General features: G+C 35.5%; 1 protein-coding gene across 8 annotated transcripts in view; it reads left to right on the forward strand.

Annotated features, from left to right (window-relative positions):
- TBC1D19 (TBC1 domain family member 19) overlaps nt 1-19,157 on the forward strand; it is a 137,143-nt gene that overhangs the window by 70,038 nt on the left and 47,948 nt on the right. For all 8 annotated transcript variants that reach the window (XM_087434155.1, XM_014786654.2, XM_087434153.1 and 5 more), the window contains 2 exons: nt 8,543-8,617; nt 12,689-12,751. In XM_087434155.1, the coding sequence (XP_087290281.1) occupies nt 8,543-8,617; nt 12,689-12,751 (138 nt within the window). The remainder of the gene's footprint in view (nt 1-8,542; nt 8,618-12,688; nt 12,752-19,157) is intronic.

Raw genomic sequence — 19,157 nt, forward strand, 5'->3', positions numbered from 1 at the left:
CTGCAAGATGTGTTCTAACAGTATATCAGATGCGTGATATCTAAAAGAAAAGGCATAATCTTTAGCTCCGTGTGTTTGTGGTCCTCTGAGAGATGATATATTGTCTCTCTCTGCACCATACTGTTGTCTCCCTGAAAAGGCCGCCTCAGACTTGTGTCTGCTTGGAGACTCCTGCTCTTCTTTCAGACGCAGCTTGCTTCATCCTGTTTTCTGAGAAGCCTTTCTAACATTATCTGCTGTACCTTGTCTTCTCCCAACTCCATCACCACTGCACTTAGATACTTCCTTCTCTCTTGTCCCGTCATACCCAGGACAGGAGCTATGGCCTAAAGACAGAGACACCTATACCATACTTCTTACACCATTTGACTGCCTTCCTTTCTAGATTGAGTACCTGAGGAAAGGGAGTGTTTTCTTCTTCACCGTCTGTAATGTCAGTATCTTGTATAGTTTCTAGAAATGGTAGGCTCATCTAAATGTTTAATGAACAATTAACTATAAAATGTTAGGAATGTTCTGTGAGTTCTTTCGTTTCCTGAGAGTATATCTTCTTTTTTCTTTAGTTAAAGAGATAGTGTAAGTCTGCATAAAATACCAAACAAATATATGTACTAAAATTTAAATATTCTCTGATGCTAAAAATTCAGGCTTTGTTTTTCAGAGATTGCTTTTTATAATCATAATTCATTACTCATAAATATCTATATCACCAGAAAGCTCAAATACTTATACAAAATACTCTCTTAAAATATCATGTTATGTTATTGGTAATTGTTGAATTTTATAAATGCTTATGTATTTTATAGGACTAAATTAAAATATTAATATAAAAATTGTTCCTTATCACTATAACATTATGTTATAATTTTGACTCTCATATCCCTGTTTTTCCTTCATTTTATATAGATAAATTACACTAAAAACTATTGAAACCAGACACTACAGACTGGGAATTAGGAGGACTAGTTCAGTCAATAGCTAGTTCTGTCATTTTGGCTAAGACAGTTACTTGACCAAATCTCATTTTCTTAATGTGCAAATAAGGAAAGTAGACTAGATATTTCCAAGGTCCCTTCTAGGTCTCAAATTCTCTGATATGTTTTTCTTTTTTTCTGTAGAATTAAAAGTAGATTTTTGTCAGATGTCTACAGTTATAGACGTTAAATTATTCACAGCATTTTGAAGATGTATTTCTTTATGGAAGCATACTGCACTAAAATTGGAATTTTAATGACTTGCTTTTATTAAAGTATTTATTAGTTTTCTAGCATTGGTCATGAAGGATGTTTATTATTAATTAATAATAATAAGCATTACAAATGCAGTTACAAACAAATTATTATTTAGAATGGCAATTAAAATGAAATTCCCTGTGGGAATTTATGAATTGTAGGTAATAACGCAGATATGAATACATGTTTGCAGTATATTACCTAAAGAAATATTTCCTTTAGTTGATTCTACTTCACTTTTTTATGTTAATATAAATGTAAAGCAAAAATTTTTTAAATAACAAATTAGAATAAATAATAAAATCATGCAAACTGTTCCAAAGCAGTATTTTTTAATTAAGACTTTATTTTTTTTGAGCAGTTTTAGGTTCACAGCAAAATTGAGAGAAGGTACAGAGATCTCTCATATACCCCCTGCCCCCACACATGCATAACCTCCCCAGTTATCAACATCCCCCACCAGAGTGGTGCATTTGTTACAACTGATGAATCTACATTGACACATCATAATCCCCCAAAGTCTGATGTTCACCTTAGGGTTCATCTTGCTGTTGTACATTCTGTCGGTTTAGACAAATGTATAATGACAGGTATCTATCGTTATAGTATCATACAGAGTATTTTCCCTGCCCTAAAAATCTTGTGTGTTTCACCTATTCATCTCTTCCCCATCCCCCCACCACGTGGCAACGACTGATCTTTTTACTCTCTCCATAGTTTTGCCTTTTCCAGAATGTCGTATAGCTGGAATCATATATTATGTAGCCTTTTCAGATTGGCTTCTCTCACTTAGTAGTATGCATTTAAGGTTCCTCCGTGTCTTTTCATGGCTTGACAGCTTGTTTCTTTTTATCACTGAATAATATTCCATTGTCTGGATGTACCACTGTTTATCTGTTCACCTACTGAAGGACATCATGATTGCTTTCAAGTTTTGGCAATTATGAATAAAGCTGCTGTAAACATCTGCATGCAGGTTTTTCTGTGGACATTAGTTTTCAACTCCTTTGGGTAAATACCAAGGAGTGCAATTGCTGGATTGTATGGTAAGAGAATGTTTAGTTTTGTAAGAAACCACCAAACTATCTTCCAAAGTGGCTATACCATTTTGCACTTCCACCAGCAATGTATGAGAGAACCTGTTGCTCCACATCGTGGGCAGCATTTCGTGTTGTCCATGTTCCAGATTTTGGCCATTCTAATAGGTGTGTAGTGGTATCTCGGTGTTTTAATTTGCATTTCCCTGATGACATGTGGAGTATCTTTTCATATGCTTATTTGCCATCTGTATATCATCTTTGGTGAGGTATCTGTTAAGGTCTTTGGCCTATTTTTTAATTGGGTTGTTTGTTTTCTTATTGTTGAGTTTTAAGAGTTCTTTGTATATTTTGGATAACAGTTCTTTATCAGATGTCTTTTGCAATTATTTTCTCCTTGTCTGTGGCTTGTCTTCTCATTCTCTTGACATTGTCTTTTGCAGAGCACAAATTTTAAATTTTAGTGAAGCCAGCTTATCCATTATTTCTTTCATGGGTTGTGTCTTTGGTGTTATATCTAAAAAGGCATCACCATATCTAAGGTCATCTAGGTTTTCTCCTATGTTATCTTCTAGGAGTTCTATAGTTTTGCATTTTACGTTTAGGTCTGTGATCCATTTTGAGTTAATTTTTGTAAAGGGTGTAAGGTCTGTTTCTGGAATAATTTTTTTGCAAGTAGACGTACAGTTGTTTCAGCATCATTTGTTGAAAAGACTGTCTGCCCCCCTATATGGCCTTTGCTCCATTGTCAAAGATCAGTTGACTATATTTATGTGGGTCTATTTCTGGACTCTGTATTCTATTCCATTGATTTATTTGTCTCTTCTTTTGACAATACCACACTGTCTTGATTACTATAATTTTACGTAAGTCTTGAAGTGGAGTAGTGTCAGTTCTTTAACTTTATTCTTCTTCAATATTGTGTTGGCTGTTTGGGTCTTTTGCCTTTTCATGTAAACTTTAGAATCAGTTTGTTGATACCCATAAATTAACTTGCTGGGATTTTGATTGGGATTGCATTGAATCTGTGGATCAAGTTGGGAAGAATGCACATCTTGACCATATTGAGTCTTCTTATCTGTGAACATGGAATATCTCTCCATTTATTTAGTTCTTCTTTGATTTTGTTCATCAGAGTTTTGTGGTTTTCCTCATTTAGATCTTGTTCATATTTTTGTAGATTTATACCTAAGTTGAAATTATTTCTTGGGGTGCTAATGTAAATGATATTGTGTTTTTAATTTCAAATTCCACTTGTTCATTGCTGGTATATAGGAAACTGATTGAGTTTTGTATATTAACCTTATATCTTGCAACTTTGCTATAATTGCTTATTAGTTCCAGGAGGTTTTTTTTTTTTTGTCAAATCTGTTAGATTTTCTACATAGACAATCATGTCGTTTGAGAACACAGAGTTTTATTTTGTCCTTTCCTATCTGTATACCTTTTATTTCCTTTTCTTGTCTTATTGCATTAGCTAGAAATTCCAGTATGATGTTGAACAGGAGCAGTGAGAGGGGACATCTTTGCCCTATACCTGATTTTAGGGGTAAATCTTTGAGTTTTATGGCACTAAGTATGAGGTTACCTGTAAGTTTTTTGTAGATATTCTTTATCAAGTTGAGGAAGTTTCCCCCATTCCTAGTTTACTGAGAGTTTTTATTGTGAATGGATGTTGGATTTTGTCAAATGCTTTTTCTGTATCTATTGATATGATCATGTGGTTTTTCTTTTTTAGCCTGTTGATGTGCTAGATTACATTAATTGATTTTCAAATGTTGAACCGGCCTTGCAGACCTGAGATAAATCCCACTTGGTCATGGTGTATAATTCTTCTTCTGCGTTGTTGGATTCAATTTTTCTAATATTTTGTTGAGGATTTTTGTGTTTATGTTTATGAGAGATATTGGTCTGCAGTTTTCTTTTCTTGTAATGTCTTTGTCTGGTTTTGGTATTAGGGCAATGCTGGCCTCTTAGAATGAGTTAGGCAATATTCCCTCTGCTTCTGTCCTCTGAAAGAGATTGTAGAGGATTGGTAGAATTTCTTTTTTCAATGTTTGGTAGAATTCACCAGTGAACCCCTCTAGGCCTGGTGTTGTCTGTTTTGGAAGGTTATTAATTATTGAATCGGTTACTTTAATAGACATAGGCCTATTCAGATTGTCTATTTCTTCTTGTGTGAATTTTGGCAAATTGTGTTGTTCAAGTAATTGGTCCATTTCATCTAGGTTACCAAATTTGTGGGCATAGAGTTGTTAATGGTATTCCTTTATTATCCATTTTAATGTCCACAGGATCTGTAGTGATGTCCCCTCTTTCATTTCTGGTATTAGTAATTTGTGTCCTCTCTCTTTTTTTCTTAGTTAGCCTGGCTAGAGGCTCATCAGCATTATGGATCTTTTCAAAGAACCAGCTTTTGGTTTTGATGATTTTTCTCTATTGATTTCCTGTTTTCAATTTTATTTATTTATGCTCTAATTCTTATCATTTCTTTTCTTCTACTTACTTTGGATTTAATTTGCTCTTCTTTTTCTAGTTTCCTCAGGTGGAAACTTAGATTATTGATTTTAGATCTTGCTTGATTTCTAATATATGCATTCAGTCCTATAAATTTCCCTCTAAGCACTGCTCTGACTGCATCCTACAAATTTTGGTGTTACATTTTCATTTTCATGTAGTTTAAAATATTTTTAAATTTCTCTTGAGATTTCTTCTCTGAGCCATGCATTATTTAGAAGTGTGTTGTTTAATCTCCACGTATTTGGGGATTTTCCAGTTACCGTTCTGTTATTGATTTCTAGTTTAATTCCATTGTGATCTGAGAGCAGACATTCTATGATTTCTGTCCTTTCAGATTTGTTGAGGCTGTGTTTTATGACCAGAATGTGGTCTATCTATCTTGGTGAATGTTCTATGCGAACTTGAGAAGCATATGCATTCTGCTGTTGTTGGATGAAGTAGTGCATAGATGTCCATTATATCCAGTTGATTGATGGTGTTGTTGAGTTCAACTTTGTCCTTGTTGATTTTCTGCCTACTGAATCTGTCCATTTCTTATAGAGAAGAGTTAAAGTTTTATTTCAATTGAAAATGCATGGTTTATTTAATAAATGATGCAGATAATTAACCATTCTTTCTAAAAGAAAAACAGACCTTTGCTTACTATATATAAAAGTAAGTTCCAGGTAGATTATAAATATTTAAATTAAAAAATAGCAATTAAAAATATAGGAAAATATTTGTATAAACATGTGGTAGGAGAGCCTTGCTTAAGGCAAGCAAGAAAACCCAAAGCCATAAAGAATTTTTAAAAATTTGTCAATGTATACCATAAACAAAAATCAAACAACACATATTATTTTGAAGAAAAAGTATTTGTAACACGGATGACAAAGAGTTAATTCTCATTATAAATAAAAAGTCTGACAAATTAATAAAATAAATATAATCTAATAGAAAATAGGTAAATGTTATGAAAGGCAAATCATTAAAGGGGAAATTCAGATGGCCAGTAAACATATGAAAGGATGTTCAACTTTATGGTTATTTGGGAATGTGCAAATTAACACAACAGTAAGATACCGTTTTTCATCCATGAGAAAGTTAAAAGAGGTGAAGATGTGGATAAACTTGTGCTCTCATGTGTTGTTGCTGGGAATATGAATTGATACTTTTTTGGAAAGTAATCAGGCAATCTGTAGTCCAACTGAAGATATATACAGCCTTCAGCCTGCAATCCTACCTTTGCCAATTTATTCCATAGATAAAAAAGCATATGTGCACAAGGGTATTTATTGCAGTATTATTTGTAGTGACAAACAACTAGAAACAGCCTGTGTCCATCTATAGGGGAATGATTAAATAAATTTTACATCTAGAGCACAGCTATAAAAATATTAAAGTGTATTTAGCTATTAAAAAGAATGAGATAGATGTATATTTGTTAAAATAGAGAGATGACTATGATATATCATTAGGTTAGAAAAGCTGAATAATGAGTTTAGTATGATTCCATTTTATGTTAAAAAATGACAACCAAAACCCTTATTATGATTGGGAGTTTTATATGATTATATATTTGTATAAGCATGGAGAAAGGTATGGAAGAACACAAATTACAAATAATGTTACAAATACAGTATAAAAAACATTAGTTTCTTCAGGAAGGTAGGATGGAAGAAGAAAAGATTATTAACTTTTTCTTTATCCAGCTTTAGATTATTTCACTTATTTTAATCGTCATATATCAATTTATAATTTAAAGATTTTATTTATTTATTTTACCCCCAAAGCCCCAGTAGATAGTTCTATGTCATAGTTGCACATCCTTCTAGTTGCTGTATGTGGGACGCGGCCTCAGCATGGCTGGAGAAGCGGTGCCTTGGTGCGCGCCCGGGATCCGAACCCCGGGCCGCCAGCAGCGGAGCACGTGCACCTAACCACTAAGCCACGGGGCCGGCCCTCAATTTATAATTTAAACTTACTTTATTTTTATAAAGAGACATAACTCTAAACTCCTTAGCTTTTCTACTCCCTTCATTAGAAAACATTAAAGTACAATACTAGGCCCTTTGCCGATTGTCAAAGATTAGTACTTGAATTAGGTGCTATTCCTGCCTTTAAGAATGTTCTTTTTTTCTAGCCAGAGAGATGGATTCGATAGGTACAATAGAAGGTAAATAAAATAGTAAAATAATTTTGCTTTGCTTAAGAAATCAAAACATCAGGAATAAGAATGAAATAAGGCTTTTTTATTAAAATTAAAATAACTGAAAATAGCCAGTAGATCCCTAGACTGTCCTTAGGCAAAGAGCACTTTGACGCAAATCAGAGAAGTGTGTATTAAGCATTTTTCAAAATTAAGAAATTATATTTCAGGAAACATATGGTGGGACACCATCCTGCCAAAGCAGCTGCATGCAACAGATGCTCTTCTTTATCCCAGACAACCCCGTCCCACAACTCTTACTTGTTTGAGAGAATGTCTTCAGAAAGAATCACACAGATTGGTGTGTGCTAATGAAGCCACACAGTGTTGGATGTGGGCAGAAACCAGGGCTCAAGTGCCTGAGAGATGAATGGAGGGATTCGGAGGAACACAGGGGTCAGCTAGAGCAATGAGATGATATTTCCATGTCTCTTTAACACAGCTGCTACCCACCTACCCATTTGATCCTTACTTTCATTTTTTTTTTTTTTTACCTTTATTATGAATGCCCTGATCAACTGTTAACCTGATGCTTAACTTGATTACGGTCTCAGTCCCTCCTCCCTCTTTCCCTCTTTTTCCTTTTCTCTCTTTTTCTCTTCCTTTCCATCTTCCCTCTCTTTCTTCAATTTCTTATTCTCTATTAAATTAAATATTAGCCTAATCTTATTGCTGTGTAGAGTTAATCAGATTTTATAGTATTATGGGACCATATTATAATATTAAAAAAACCTGACTTCTTTCATATGCTATATGATTGCTTTTATTACCGAGGGTGATTTAATATGTTTAAATTTTTTTTTATAATAATTTAAATATTAGAAAGGCAGTATAGAGTAGTCCTTCTGGGTTTTTGTATAGGTTCTTGGACCAGGTTTCCTGAGATCAAATCTGTACTACCTTTGTGGCTTTGGACAGCAAGTTACTTTTTTCTCTTGACCTCATATCTCAAATATAAATGGGAATAATAATCACTGAGCTATTTTATTTTGTTGGTATGGGATTAAATAAGCTAACTCATGTATAGTGGGTAAATCAGTTCCTGGCACCTAGTAATTACTTAATAAATGGTATATTTGTTGGGCCAGCCCCATGGCTTAGCGGTTAAGTGTGCGCGCTCCGCTGCTGGCGGCCCGGGTTCGGATCCCCGGGTGTGCACCAACACACCGCTTCTCAGGCCATGCTGAGGCCGTGTCCCACATACAGCAACTAGAAGGATGTGCAGCTATGACATACAACTATCTACTGGGGCTTTGGGGGGAAAAAATAAATAAATAAAATCTTTAAAAAAAAAATACTATATTTGCTATTAAAGTTAAATTTAATCAATTTAGAAAACATTGATTGAGTATGTACCAGGTGCCAGATCTGATCCCAAGTGATGAGGTTAGGTATAGTTATTGAGCATCTACTATTGGACAAACATGAAGAATGCAGTAGTGAATAAAATAAAGTCTCTATCCTCTTTGTGTTTATAATACTATTAATGATTATTAAAGTTTGAGGCTGACTTAATAAATGTGATTGACCTTTAATTTTTTTGTTTGTTTTACTTTTAAATCTAGGATATCTTATATTATGAACAGCTTAAGACCAATGTGATACAACATGACCTTTTGGTGGACAGTCTAATTTATAAAGTAAGTAAAAGTGTGCATAGTTTTCCATTTCATTAATATCGTTAAACAATTATTGAGAATCTTCAGCATGCAGGGCCTGCACTGTATATGCTGCTAGTACACGTTAACCTTGCAAAATAATTTGAAGTGATCATTATGCTTACAAAATTAAGGTTAACCTTCAAAATTTGTAGTTTCCATTCAATATTATCTTCTTTCCCTTTGATGCTGTCCTCATGGACTTTGCCTGGTCCTCCCATTTTTTTGATTAAGAGAATGATAAGCGTTACTTGTCTTTATAAATTCAAGTTTTCCACACAAACTAAATAAAAAAGCAACTGAAAGGAAAATCAGACTATAATATGTTATCTTATTTACCTCATGATTCTTTAGGTCCTACTTGTTTATTCTCTTGTGTTGAAGTCATTCTGTATTTTTAATTTTTTCTGGTTTCTAGACATATGGGTAAGCACGTCTCAAATTTTATGATAGGGACACATTGAGTTTTTGTCTCCAGGCATCTGATATCAAGTTGAGAGTTGAGATGTAGATGCTGTAAGGATGATATAGGATATGACTGATTCTGGATTAATCATTAGGCTGTTTAAAAGACTTGGATTTTATTTTATTTTATTTTTTAAAAATTTTTTGTTTAGTGCAGTAACATTGGTTTATAACATTGTATAAATTTCAGGTGTACATCATTATACTTCTATTTCTGCATAGATTACATCGTGTTCACCACCCAAATACTAATTACAACCCATTACCACACACATGTGCCGAATTATCCCTTTCGCCCTCCTCCCTCCCCCCTTCCCCTCTGGTAACCACCAATCCAATCTCTGTCTCTATGTGTTTGTTTGTTGTTGTTATTATCTACTACTTAATGAGTGAGATCATACGGTATTTGACCTTCTCTCTCTGACTTATTTCACTTTGCATAATACCCTCAATGTCCATCCATGTTGTCACAAATGGCTGGATTTCATCGTTTCTTAAGGCTAAGTAGTATTCCATTGTGTATATATACCACATCTTCTTTATCCATTCGTCCCTTGATGGGCACTTAGGGTGCTTCCAAGTCTTGGCTATTGTGAATAACGCTGCAGTGAACACAGGGGTGCATGTATCTTTACACATTGGTGTTTTCAAGTTCTTTGGATAAATACTCGGCAGTGGAATAGCTGGATCATATGGTAGTTCTATTCTTAATTTTCTGAGGAATCTCCATACTGTTTTCCATAGTGGCTGCACCAGTTTGCACTCCCACCAGCAGTGTATGAGAGTTCCTTTCTCTCCACATCCTCTCCAACACTTGTTGTTTCCTGTCTAAAAGACTTGGATTTTAAATTTAGAACTTGTAAGGTAGAGAAAAAGGGCATATTATTCCAGGTCTCAGAAATGGAGGAGAGAAGATTGCACACGGAGGACCTGAAGATTTGTCTGGGTGGAACATGATCAAGGTTAATAATAACAACAACTACTAGCATTTAATGACTGCTTACTATGTGCCATACAGTGTCCCAAACTCTTTACATAGATTGTCATTTGATCCTGACAGCTACCTTAAGAACAGCAGATACCAGCATTTAACCCATAAATGATAAATGCATTTTTTTCCTGGAAAAAAAACTTGGATTCTGCAAAGTCATGCATTAAAAATAATAGAGCTTATGGGAAAAATGGGGTTGGGGTGGTTTTTGCAACTTTGTAACCAGAATACTAACAAAAACAATAATTGGTAGCTTGGGAGGTGAATTGGACAGCTCAGGCAGCTGTTCCCGCAGGATCTATTAAAAATTTACAAAAATAATAAAGTAGAAATGCTAAAATAGTGCAGATGGAAGTGAGGCGCTGGCCGCTGGAGCTGCTGTTAAGGTGGGCACAAGAGGAAGTTCAGCCACTAAGATGTGCAAGACTGGAGGTGTGCCTCTCTGGAGAGGGAGCTTGCAGTGTGGTCATTCATTTTTAATTTTCTTCAAATACAGTTATAAGGGCTCGTGCCTGTGCAGCACCTAACCCGAGGGCTTTTTCCTTTCCTGCTGAAGGTTATAATTGTACTCGTGCTGTTCTGGCTCCCCCTTTATAAAGAAAAATTGCGTACTAACCAACACAATTTCCATATTATACTGACATCATTCCTTTACTTACCAGCCACATATTGACACACGTGTTTCAGCAAAACAGGAAGTACTATTATTTTACCATTTTACAGATGAGAGAACTGAGATAAAGAAATATTAAAGAAATTTGTTTAAATTCACATATTAAGTAGCGAGGCCAAGATTTGAACCTAGGTAATCTGACTTCACAACTGTACTTTTAATGGCTACGCTCTATAGACAGCAAAGATGAGGAGAGTTAAGAAGATACAGTCTTTGGTAAAAAGTCTTGACTCTCACAAAGGTTTTACATAGATTTGGATCACAGACACTACTCTTAACTTTTGGGTCAAATGATCATGCTCAGTGGATTATTTTAGCAACAGCATAAGAGATCTTTTGAGCTTTAAGACCTTCAGCCTCTTTGCTGTTAAAATGAGAGAAGACTCACAGGAGAAGAAATTCAGAAAAGCAGCGATGCTGGGGTGAGAGTTCTCTTTGCTGCCAACATGAATTTCAGTCTGAGTCAGTAAAGAAAATCTGCTATGAGAAAGAGGTCAACAGTTTGTGGCTGAAGAATTGAATATAAGTTTTGGTAAAATCAATCCTGACTGTCCACAACATGAGTGTTTTTAGGAAGATAACTGTCTCTGGTTGTTCCTGACTTGTGTTAGTTGAGCTCTGTTGATCTTATTGGAACAACTCCAAACATTATTAAAGTCAGCCCTCGAGGGAATGGGCATTTAGAAAACTTATTTGAAGTTTCATTATGGCTCCTTTGGCAAAAACTCATTTGTAATTTAACTGAAAATAAAGTAAAATTATTTTAGTGGTTAAAGGAATGAAAAGAACAAGGCAATACTAAATACAGATCATCATCAAACCCTCCGTAAGCTAAATTACTAAATGGTTCTCTCTGGACCAGTTGTTTTTTTTCTTTTTTCACAAACTTGCCTTGTATCCACACCTTCTGCAGTTTTCCACCACTTACTATGATTTGACAGTTTATACCAGCGTTTTACAACCTTTCTTCATTATTACCCCCTTAAAGAGAAAAATTAATTAATTTTTATTCAATATGAAAAATTAAATACCAAAGAATAAGATTTTGTTGGATAGAGGTGAGCTTTGGAGGTCCATAAACCATGGTAATACATACAATCTTTTGGTCCCCACGAACCAGTTCTCTCCCCCTTAGAGGCAATATCATCCCTGTTGAGAATGCATGATCTCTACCTCTGCTCATGTTGTCTTCTGACTTAGAAGACTGGCCTCTTTCTTGTCTCTTAATCTGTGTCTTTGAGTTTTTTCCAGCCTTAGCACACATTCACTACCTCCAGAGTCATCCATGGCTCATTTCATCCTCCCCTGATTGCCACTTTGCTCAACAGCCCAGTTGAATTTTGTAGATTGAGCAATATTATCATGGATTTCTGCAATATTTCTTGTTAATTGTTCCCATATTTCTACTATGTGTGTTTTCTTGCTGGTGAGACTGTAGACTTCTTGAAGATAAACATTGTCTTCTTTGTTTGTTTGTGGGGTCATAAGCAATGACTTGCAAGTGAATAATCACAAAGGCATGGAAGATTTTTGGTATTTTGAGGGAATGGCAAGCATGTGGACTTGAACAGTGGAGGCTGAGATTGGAACAGTAATTTGGGGCCAGATTGTTATGGTTGCTTCTGGATGTTATGATTGCATCACTTTTCCAACTTTAAGCCACCTAAATATTAGATTAAAAGGAGATAAAATTGAAATAATAAGAAATTACTAATGGACCCTAAAAAAGTGTTAGCAATTTGAGGTCAAATAACGTGTCATATAAATTATTCAAGTAAATATATAGCAGTAATAAAATCTAATTGAGAAGTTTATAATCATACATAATAAAATCATTGCAGTATTGTTTCTAGAAATTGCATTTGTGCTTTAGTACTATAGACAAATTTAAGTTCACTTCAGTACTCTCTACTTTTAATTATAGGATGTGAAGTTGACAGCAAGCAATGATGACTATTATTTTGTATTTGAAGATTATTTATATCAGGTAAGTTGAAAAATTAAAATATATAATGAACTCAGGATACTTTAGGAGATATCTGTGTTGTTAACTGAATCCTCCTGAAATCCAAACCATGTTCATTTTTTATCAAATTAAATGTTCTAAGTTTGGGATAAGGTCAACTTTTGTTCTAACATAGGATTAGATGGGAGAACAAGACTTCCCAAATGAAGGTTTGGACCGTTCCTTTTGGTCATATGTGCTATAGCCAGGAGAGAGAGAGGCACAGATTCTTAAGTTGGATGTCAAATTCATATTTAAGCCATCCCAGGATGTTTAGAGAAAGCATTTTGCGTGATACTTTTTTATTAAAGGTATTGAATAATTAAATGTTTTGAAATCCGTCTGAAGTGTCATGATTATTCTTTGATCAATTCATATGCTGGTATTGTGGGAGTTTGGATTCTTACCTAGATCTTTTTCATATCTACTAAAATAAAAACATTTTATCATAAATAGAAAATAGGTAATTTATATAGAATTGCCTAGATGATGTTCTTTTTTTAAAAGGTCACACATATATATTAATAATTTGATTTTGAGTGAATGTCAATATAAATGTCATGGAGAAATATTTAGATTCCTCATGGCAATCTGCTTGATTAAATGTAAATCAGTCCCAGCTGTTTAGATTAGCAGGTTTCTGTTTGATAATAGTGGTGGTGGTGTGTGTGTTTAAGAAAAAAGAGTTAAATAAGAATCTCTCAAGAAGGTTTAATTAATCATATATTCCAAGAGCTGAAGTCCAAAGACTATAAAATTTACTTATAAAATTGAAATTTGAAATAACCCTAGAAAGAATTTTAAGAGAATTTCAATGATTTCAAATATACCATTATTTTTTTATTTTAAAAAATAAAGATTTAAAATCCCGTTCTTTAATATAAAGTTAGTTATTAATTAAAAGTTGGAAAATACAAAAAGCTTCTAAAAGTTTTTTTACTTATGTAGCTAATAGTAGCCCGGTGCCTAAATTCTTAGTATTCAGTAAAATTTTGAATATACAAGTAAAGTTAATACTTCATTTATATAGTAGTGTTAGCCTACTGTTAACCTCTGTACTTAAGAAATGTTGAGTGGAAATTATCACTTCTGGAATGGCAGCATAAGGAGCTCCATGGAACTATACCCAGCAGAAAAACCATAACTGGTGAAAATTATTTTTAAAAACATTTATTTCAAATATCCAGAAACTGTCTTAAGGTCACACATCAAGTCTGCAAATGGAAAAACATTTATTCAAGAAAAGCTACTAAAGCCCAGTAAGAGCAATCTGTGGCACTCTTTCTCTCCCCTCATCCCCAGATCAGCATGATGGAAGTTCGATTCAGCTGAGTGTGTCTAAGAAGATGGGGCTCCCTTTCCCTCTAGCTTCTAGTCAAGGGCCACAGTATCTCCATAGGAGGGGCAGGTAGACAGTATTTCTTCTACCCATCAACTCTGTGTTGCAGATGCTCAATTCCAGAGGTCCTGACAAATGTTGGTCCTGACAAAAGTTCCCTTCTTCCACCCAGCCTCCACTCATAGGGCAGACCCTGTCCTAAGAGCTCTGCCTGTTCTCAAAAGGCTGAGAACACTGGGCCCCCACTGCCTTCACCCCAGCTTACTCATAGAGTAGAGGTTGCACATTGGGAGGGGCAAGCTGAGAAGATCAGAGGCTACCATCCCCACCCAGTGCCCTTCTCAGAAAGCAAAAGTGTCACTCCAAGAGAAGTCAACCACTGTCCCCACCTCCAGCTCCAGAGCAGTGCCTCAGAGATTTTGCCCAGGAATAGAGGCAACCATAAGAAAAGAGAGTGCTGAAGCCCTCTTCAAAGAACTGACTTTAAATGAAGTTTGGTAAAGTTCAAGCCTAGTGGGGCTCTCTAAAACAATGGAGACTTTAATGGTAGGCAGTTAGCTCCATGAGTAACAAGCTAAACCCTAAGCCACCTAGTTTACCTGAGAGACCAGGGATAGAGACAGCGAGGAAGAGTCCCTCTGGGGTAAGAACAAACCTCAAAGACTGGCCTCAAAAATGACTTCTGCAAAGGATTCCAAATTTAATTGTATCAGACTGTGGTACAATTTATGCCTGAGCACATTGTTGAAAACAATAGAGCAGTCAGCGGGCGATTAGTGCACTGTGATACCACCAGAGCTAGAAAGCTTAGCAGACAGATCAGGGAAAGAGACATCAAAGAGAGCCCTGCTAAAACCAGTGTCATCAAAGAGTGACTGTGTGTATGCCCAAGGCTGCATCCTCTGAGGTACATCAGAGGTTTCACACTGAGAGAGAAATAAACTTCAGTAAAATATTCCAACCAAGTTACTAGGCAAATAAACAAGCGAACAACAGCAACGAACCCCAGCTGCCTGTAAGAGGGCCTAGATGTCAGACTTAACAAAGACTTCAAAGCAGCCATTGTAAATATGTTCAAAAAACTAAAGGAAACCATGCTTAAAGAAGTCAAGGAAGGTATGATGACAATGCTCATCAAATAGAGATCAATAAAAAGATAGAAATTATAAAAAAATACCAAATGGAAATTGTGGAATTGAAATGTACCATAACTGAAATGAAAAATTCACTGGAGGGACTCAACAGTAGATTTGAACAGGCCAAAAAAAATCAGTGAACTTGAAGGTAGATCAGTAGAGATTATGTCATCCAGAGAACAGAGGGAAAAGAATGGAGATAAGTGAACAGAGCTTCAGAGAAATGTACTACACTATTATGCTCACCTACATATGTATAATGGAAGTACCAGAAGGAAAAAAGAGAGAAAAAGAACAGAATAATATTTGAAGAAATAATTTCTGAAAACTTCCCAAATTTGATGAAAAACATTTATCTACACACTCAGGAAACTCAATGAATTCCAACTAGGATACACAGAGACCCAAACCCAGATACATCTAGTCAAGCTATCCAAAGCCAAAGGCAATGAAAGAATCTCAAAAGCTGCAAGAGAAAAGTGACTTGTCATATACAAGAGATCCTCCATAAGATTAAGAGGTGACTTCTCATCAGAACCATGGAGGCCAGAAGGCAGTGAGATAGTGTAATCAAAGTGCTGAAATAAATAGTGTTTTTGTTTTTTTGTGTGTGACAAAGACTGGCTCTGAGCTAACATCCATTGCCAATCCTCCTCTTTTTGCTGGGGAAGATTAGCTCTGAGCTAACATCTGTGCCCGTCTTCCTCTATTTTGTATATGGGATGCCACCACAGCATGGCTTGATGAGTGGTGCGTTGGTTCGTGCCTGGGATCTGAACCTGCAAACCCCGGGCTGCTGAAGTGGAGTGCATGAATTTAACCACTATGCCACTGGACCAGCCCCCTGAAGTAAATATTGAATAGTATCTTTTTCCTTCATTTAACTCATGTTCTAGTAGTTCTGTCTTCAAATATCTTTGTTGCCTTGGGCAAGTCACGGGACCTCCAGGGGCCTTCATATCTTTATCATTAAAACGAGGGTTTGGATTACACTGTCTTAAAGACTCCTTTATGATTATATTAGGGCTTTAAAAAATGCTATTTATGTGATTTGACACAAGACAAAGCAGTTGGGTTTTTTATATAAAGGTATTGATTACAGATCTATTTGATTTTTTTAAAACCTAAGTTTTAAAATTCTTTTATCTCAAGAGTTATTAGTTACTGAGTTATATCTGTTGAGATTTTCATAATTTCACATGCAAGAAAATTCTGTTGATCTTGTCCCAAAGACAGAATAATTTTATTGGCGTTAATCTATGGGTCTTTATTATATTTCTTTACTACAGCTAAAAAGTAAATCAGTCTTCTTATTCATCTCTCTTGCCTAATACTACCTACCTTTAGTGCATTTTGCACACGAAGTCAGAGTGGTCTTTTTTTATTTGTTATTTTAACAAATGACATTTTAGGGTGATTTGTTATATAGTAATAGATAATTGAAACAGGTTCCAATGAGCAAAGGTGGGACAATTTGAAAGTTAAAAAGTATAATGACTAGTTCCAAACACATCAAACACATTAAAATCCACAAGTTCAATAGTGATATCTTTAAAAAAAAGCTCTTTGGTCACTTTTGGATTTTGCTAGAGCACCAAGCTATTATTCTGAAAATTGATAAATAAAGGAAAACATCAAGCAGATATCCTATATATCTTGCTTTTCCCATACAAATTGTTTTCCGGGATAACAAAATAGTTGCTGAAGGAAATTTCATATTTTCCCCCCAGCTTTATTGAGATATAATTCACATATAATATTGTGTATGTTAAAGGTGTACGGTATGTTGATTTGATACATTTATGTATCACAAAATGATTACCACCATAGCATTAGCTAACACCTCCATCCCATCACATAATTACCATTTCTTTTTTGTGGTGAGAGCATTTAAGATCTACTCTCTTCACAATATTCAAGTATATGATACAGTATTATTAGCTATAATCACCATGCTTTACATTAGATTCCCAGAACTTGTTAATCTTATAACTAGAAGTTTGTACCCTTTGACTAGCATCTCCCCATTTCCACCACCCTTCAACCACTGGTAATTACCACTCTACTCTCTGTTTCTCTGAGTCTGGCTTTTTTAGATTCTACGTATAAATGATGTCATACAGTATTTGTCTTTCTCTGTCTGATTTATTTCACTTAGCATAATGACCTCAAGGTTCATCCAAGTTGTCATAAATGCCAGGATTTCCTTTTTTCTCATGGCTGAATAATATTCCATTGTATGTATGTATATTCCATTATATGTATATATTCCATGATAATATTCCATTATATGTATATATAAACATACCACATCTTTATCCATTCATTCATTGACGAACACTTGGTTGTTTCCGTATCTTGGCTATTGTGAATAATGCTTCAGTGAACACAAGAGTGCAGATATCTCTATGAGATCCTGATTTCAATTCCTTTGGATATATACCCAAGAGTGGAATTGCTGGATCTTGACCCTGCATGACTCAGCCTACCCTCCGGCCTCATCGTTCACCTCTGCTCTGCTCTGCTCTGACACTCTGGTACTATGTATTCCAACTACCTTGATCTTTTGCTCCTCAAGTTCACTATACTCCTTTCTACCTCAGGGCTATCAGATCTGCAGTTCCTTTGATGTAAAAGACTGTTACGTTCTCCTTTTTCCCTAGTAAATTTCTATATTTCTTTCAGCTCTCAACTGAAATATCACTTACTCAGATACATCTTCCCTGACCTACTCCCTACTTTCCAACACAAACACAAACAACAAGGTCATGGCCATCTAAAATGTGCTTTGAGAGGCCGGCCTGGTGGCCCAGCGTGTGCTCTGCTTCGGCAGCCTGGGGTTCGAAGGTTCGGATCCCAGGCGCGCACCGACGCACTGCTTCTCAAGCCATGCTGTGGTGGCATCCCATATAAAGTAGAGGAAGATGGGCACAGATGTTAGCCCAGGGCTGGTCTTCCTCAGCAAAAAGAGGACGATTGGCATCGAATGTTAGCTCAGGGCTAGTCTTCCTCACAAAAAAATAAAATGTGCTTTGAAACTACCGTGTAGTACATTCCGTACTTTTCATTTATAGTGCCTACTATAGCTTATTTGATTATTTTATAATTGTATCTCTCATCTAAATTCTGTAAGTGTTTTGGTCTTCATTGTTAATTCTAGTGCATAGCATGCTGAATAAAAATTTATCTTAACATCATATACCTTTTTTCATTGATTTTTTTTTTTTTTATTGAGAAGGAAACTTTCTTCTTTTATCTGAAAGCTTAATATAGGAATTATTGGCTGACTAAGTTTTACTGTCTGGTACGGGACTCTAGATTTCCGTCAGTAGAGAGTTTGGTTCTAGATATGATGAATCTTTTTAAATATGTATTTTTATTTGTTTATTGCTTGTTTTACCCACGAGGACCTAAGCTCTGTGAAGTCAGGTACTTGGTTGGTCATGTTCTCTGCCCCATCCCTGATTCTAGAGAGATCTTTTCTTTTTTTTTTTGTGAGGAAGATCAGCCCTGAGCTAACATCTATTGCCAATCCTCTTCCTTTTTTTTTTCCCTTTGTCTCTCCAGAGCCCCAGTAGATAGTTCTATGTCATAGTTGCACATCCTTCTAGTTGCTGTGTGTGGGATGCCACCACAGCATGACCGGACAAGCAGTGCGTCAGTGCGCGCCTGGGATCCGAACCCGGGCCGCCAGTAGCGGAGCGCATGCACTTAACCGCTAAGCCACAGGGCCGGCCCCTGATGGATCTTTTTTATGAACTGACTCCTAAGGGAAACAGATTAGTTAATGTTGCATAGTATTAAAGATATAAAACAAACAAAATCAAATAAATATCTACTTGGCAAAAATTTAACTAACTTGTTAAATTTTTTTGTTCTTCCTATGCTTTAATGTGAAACTGTTATGACACTA

This window comes from Ceratotherium simum, chromosome 8 (genome assembly GCF_057802395.1).
Source record: "Ceratotherium simum simum isolate JZ-2026a chromosome 8, ASM5780239v1, whole genome shotgun sequence".
In the NCBI taxonomy this organism is placed as follows: domain Eukaryota; kingdom Metazoa; phylum Chordata; class Mammalia; order Perissodactyla; family Rhinocerotidae; genus Ceratotherium; species Ceratotherium simum.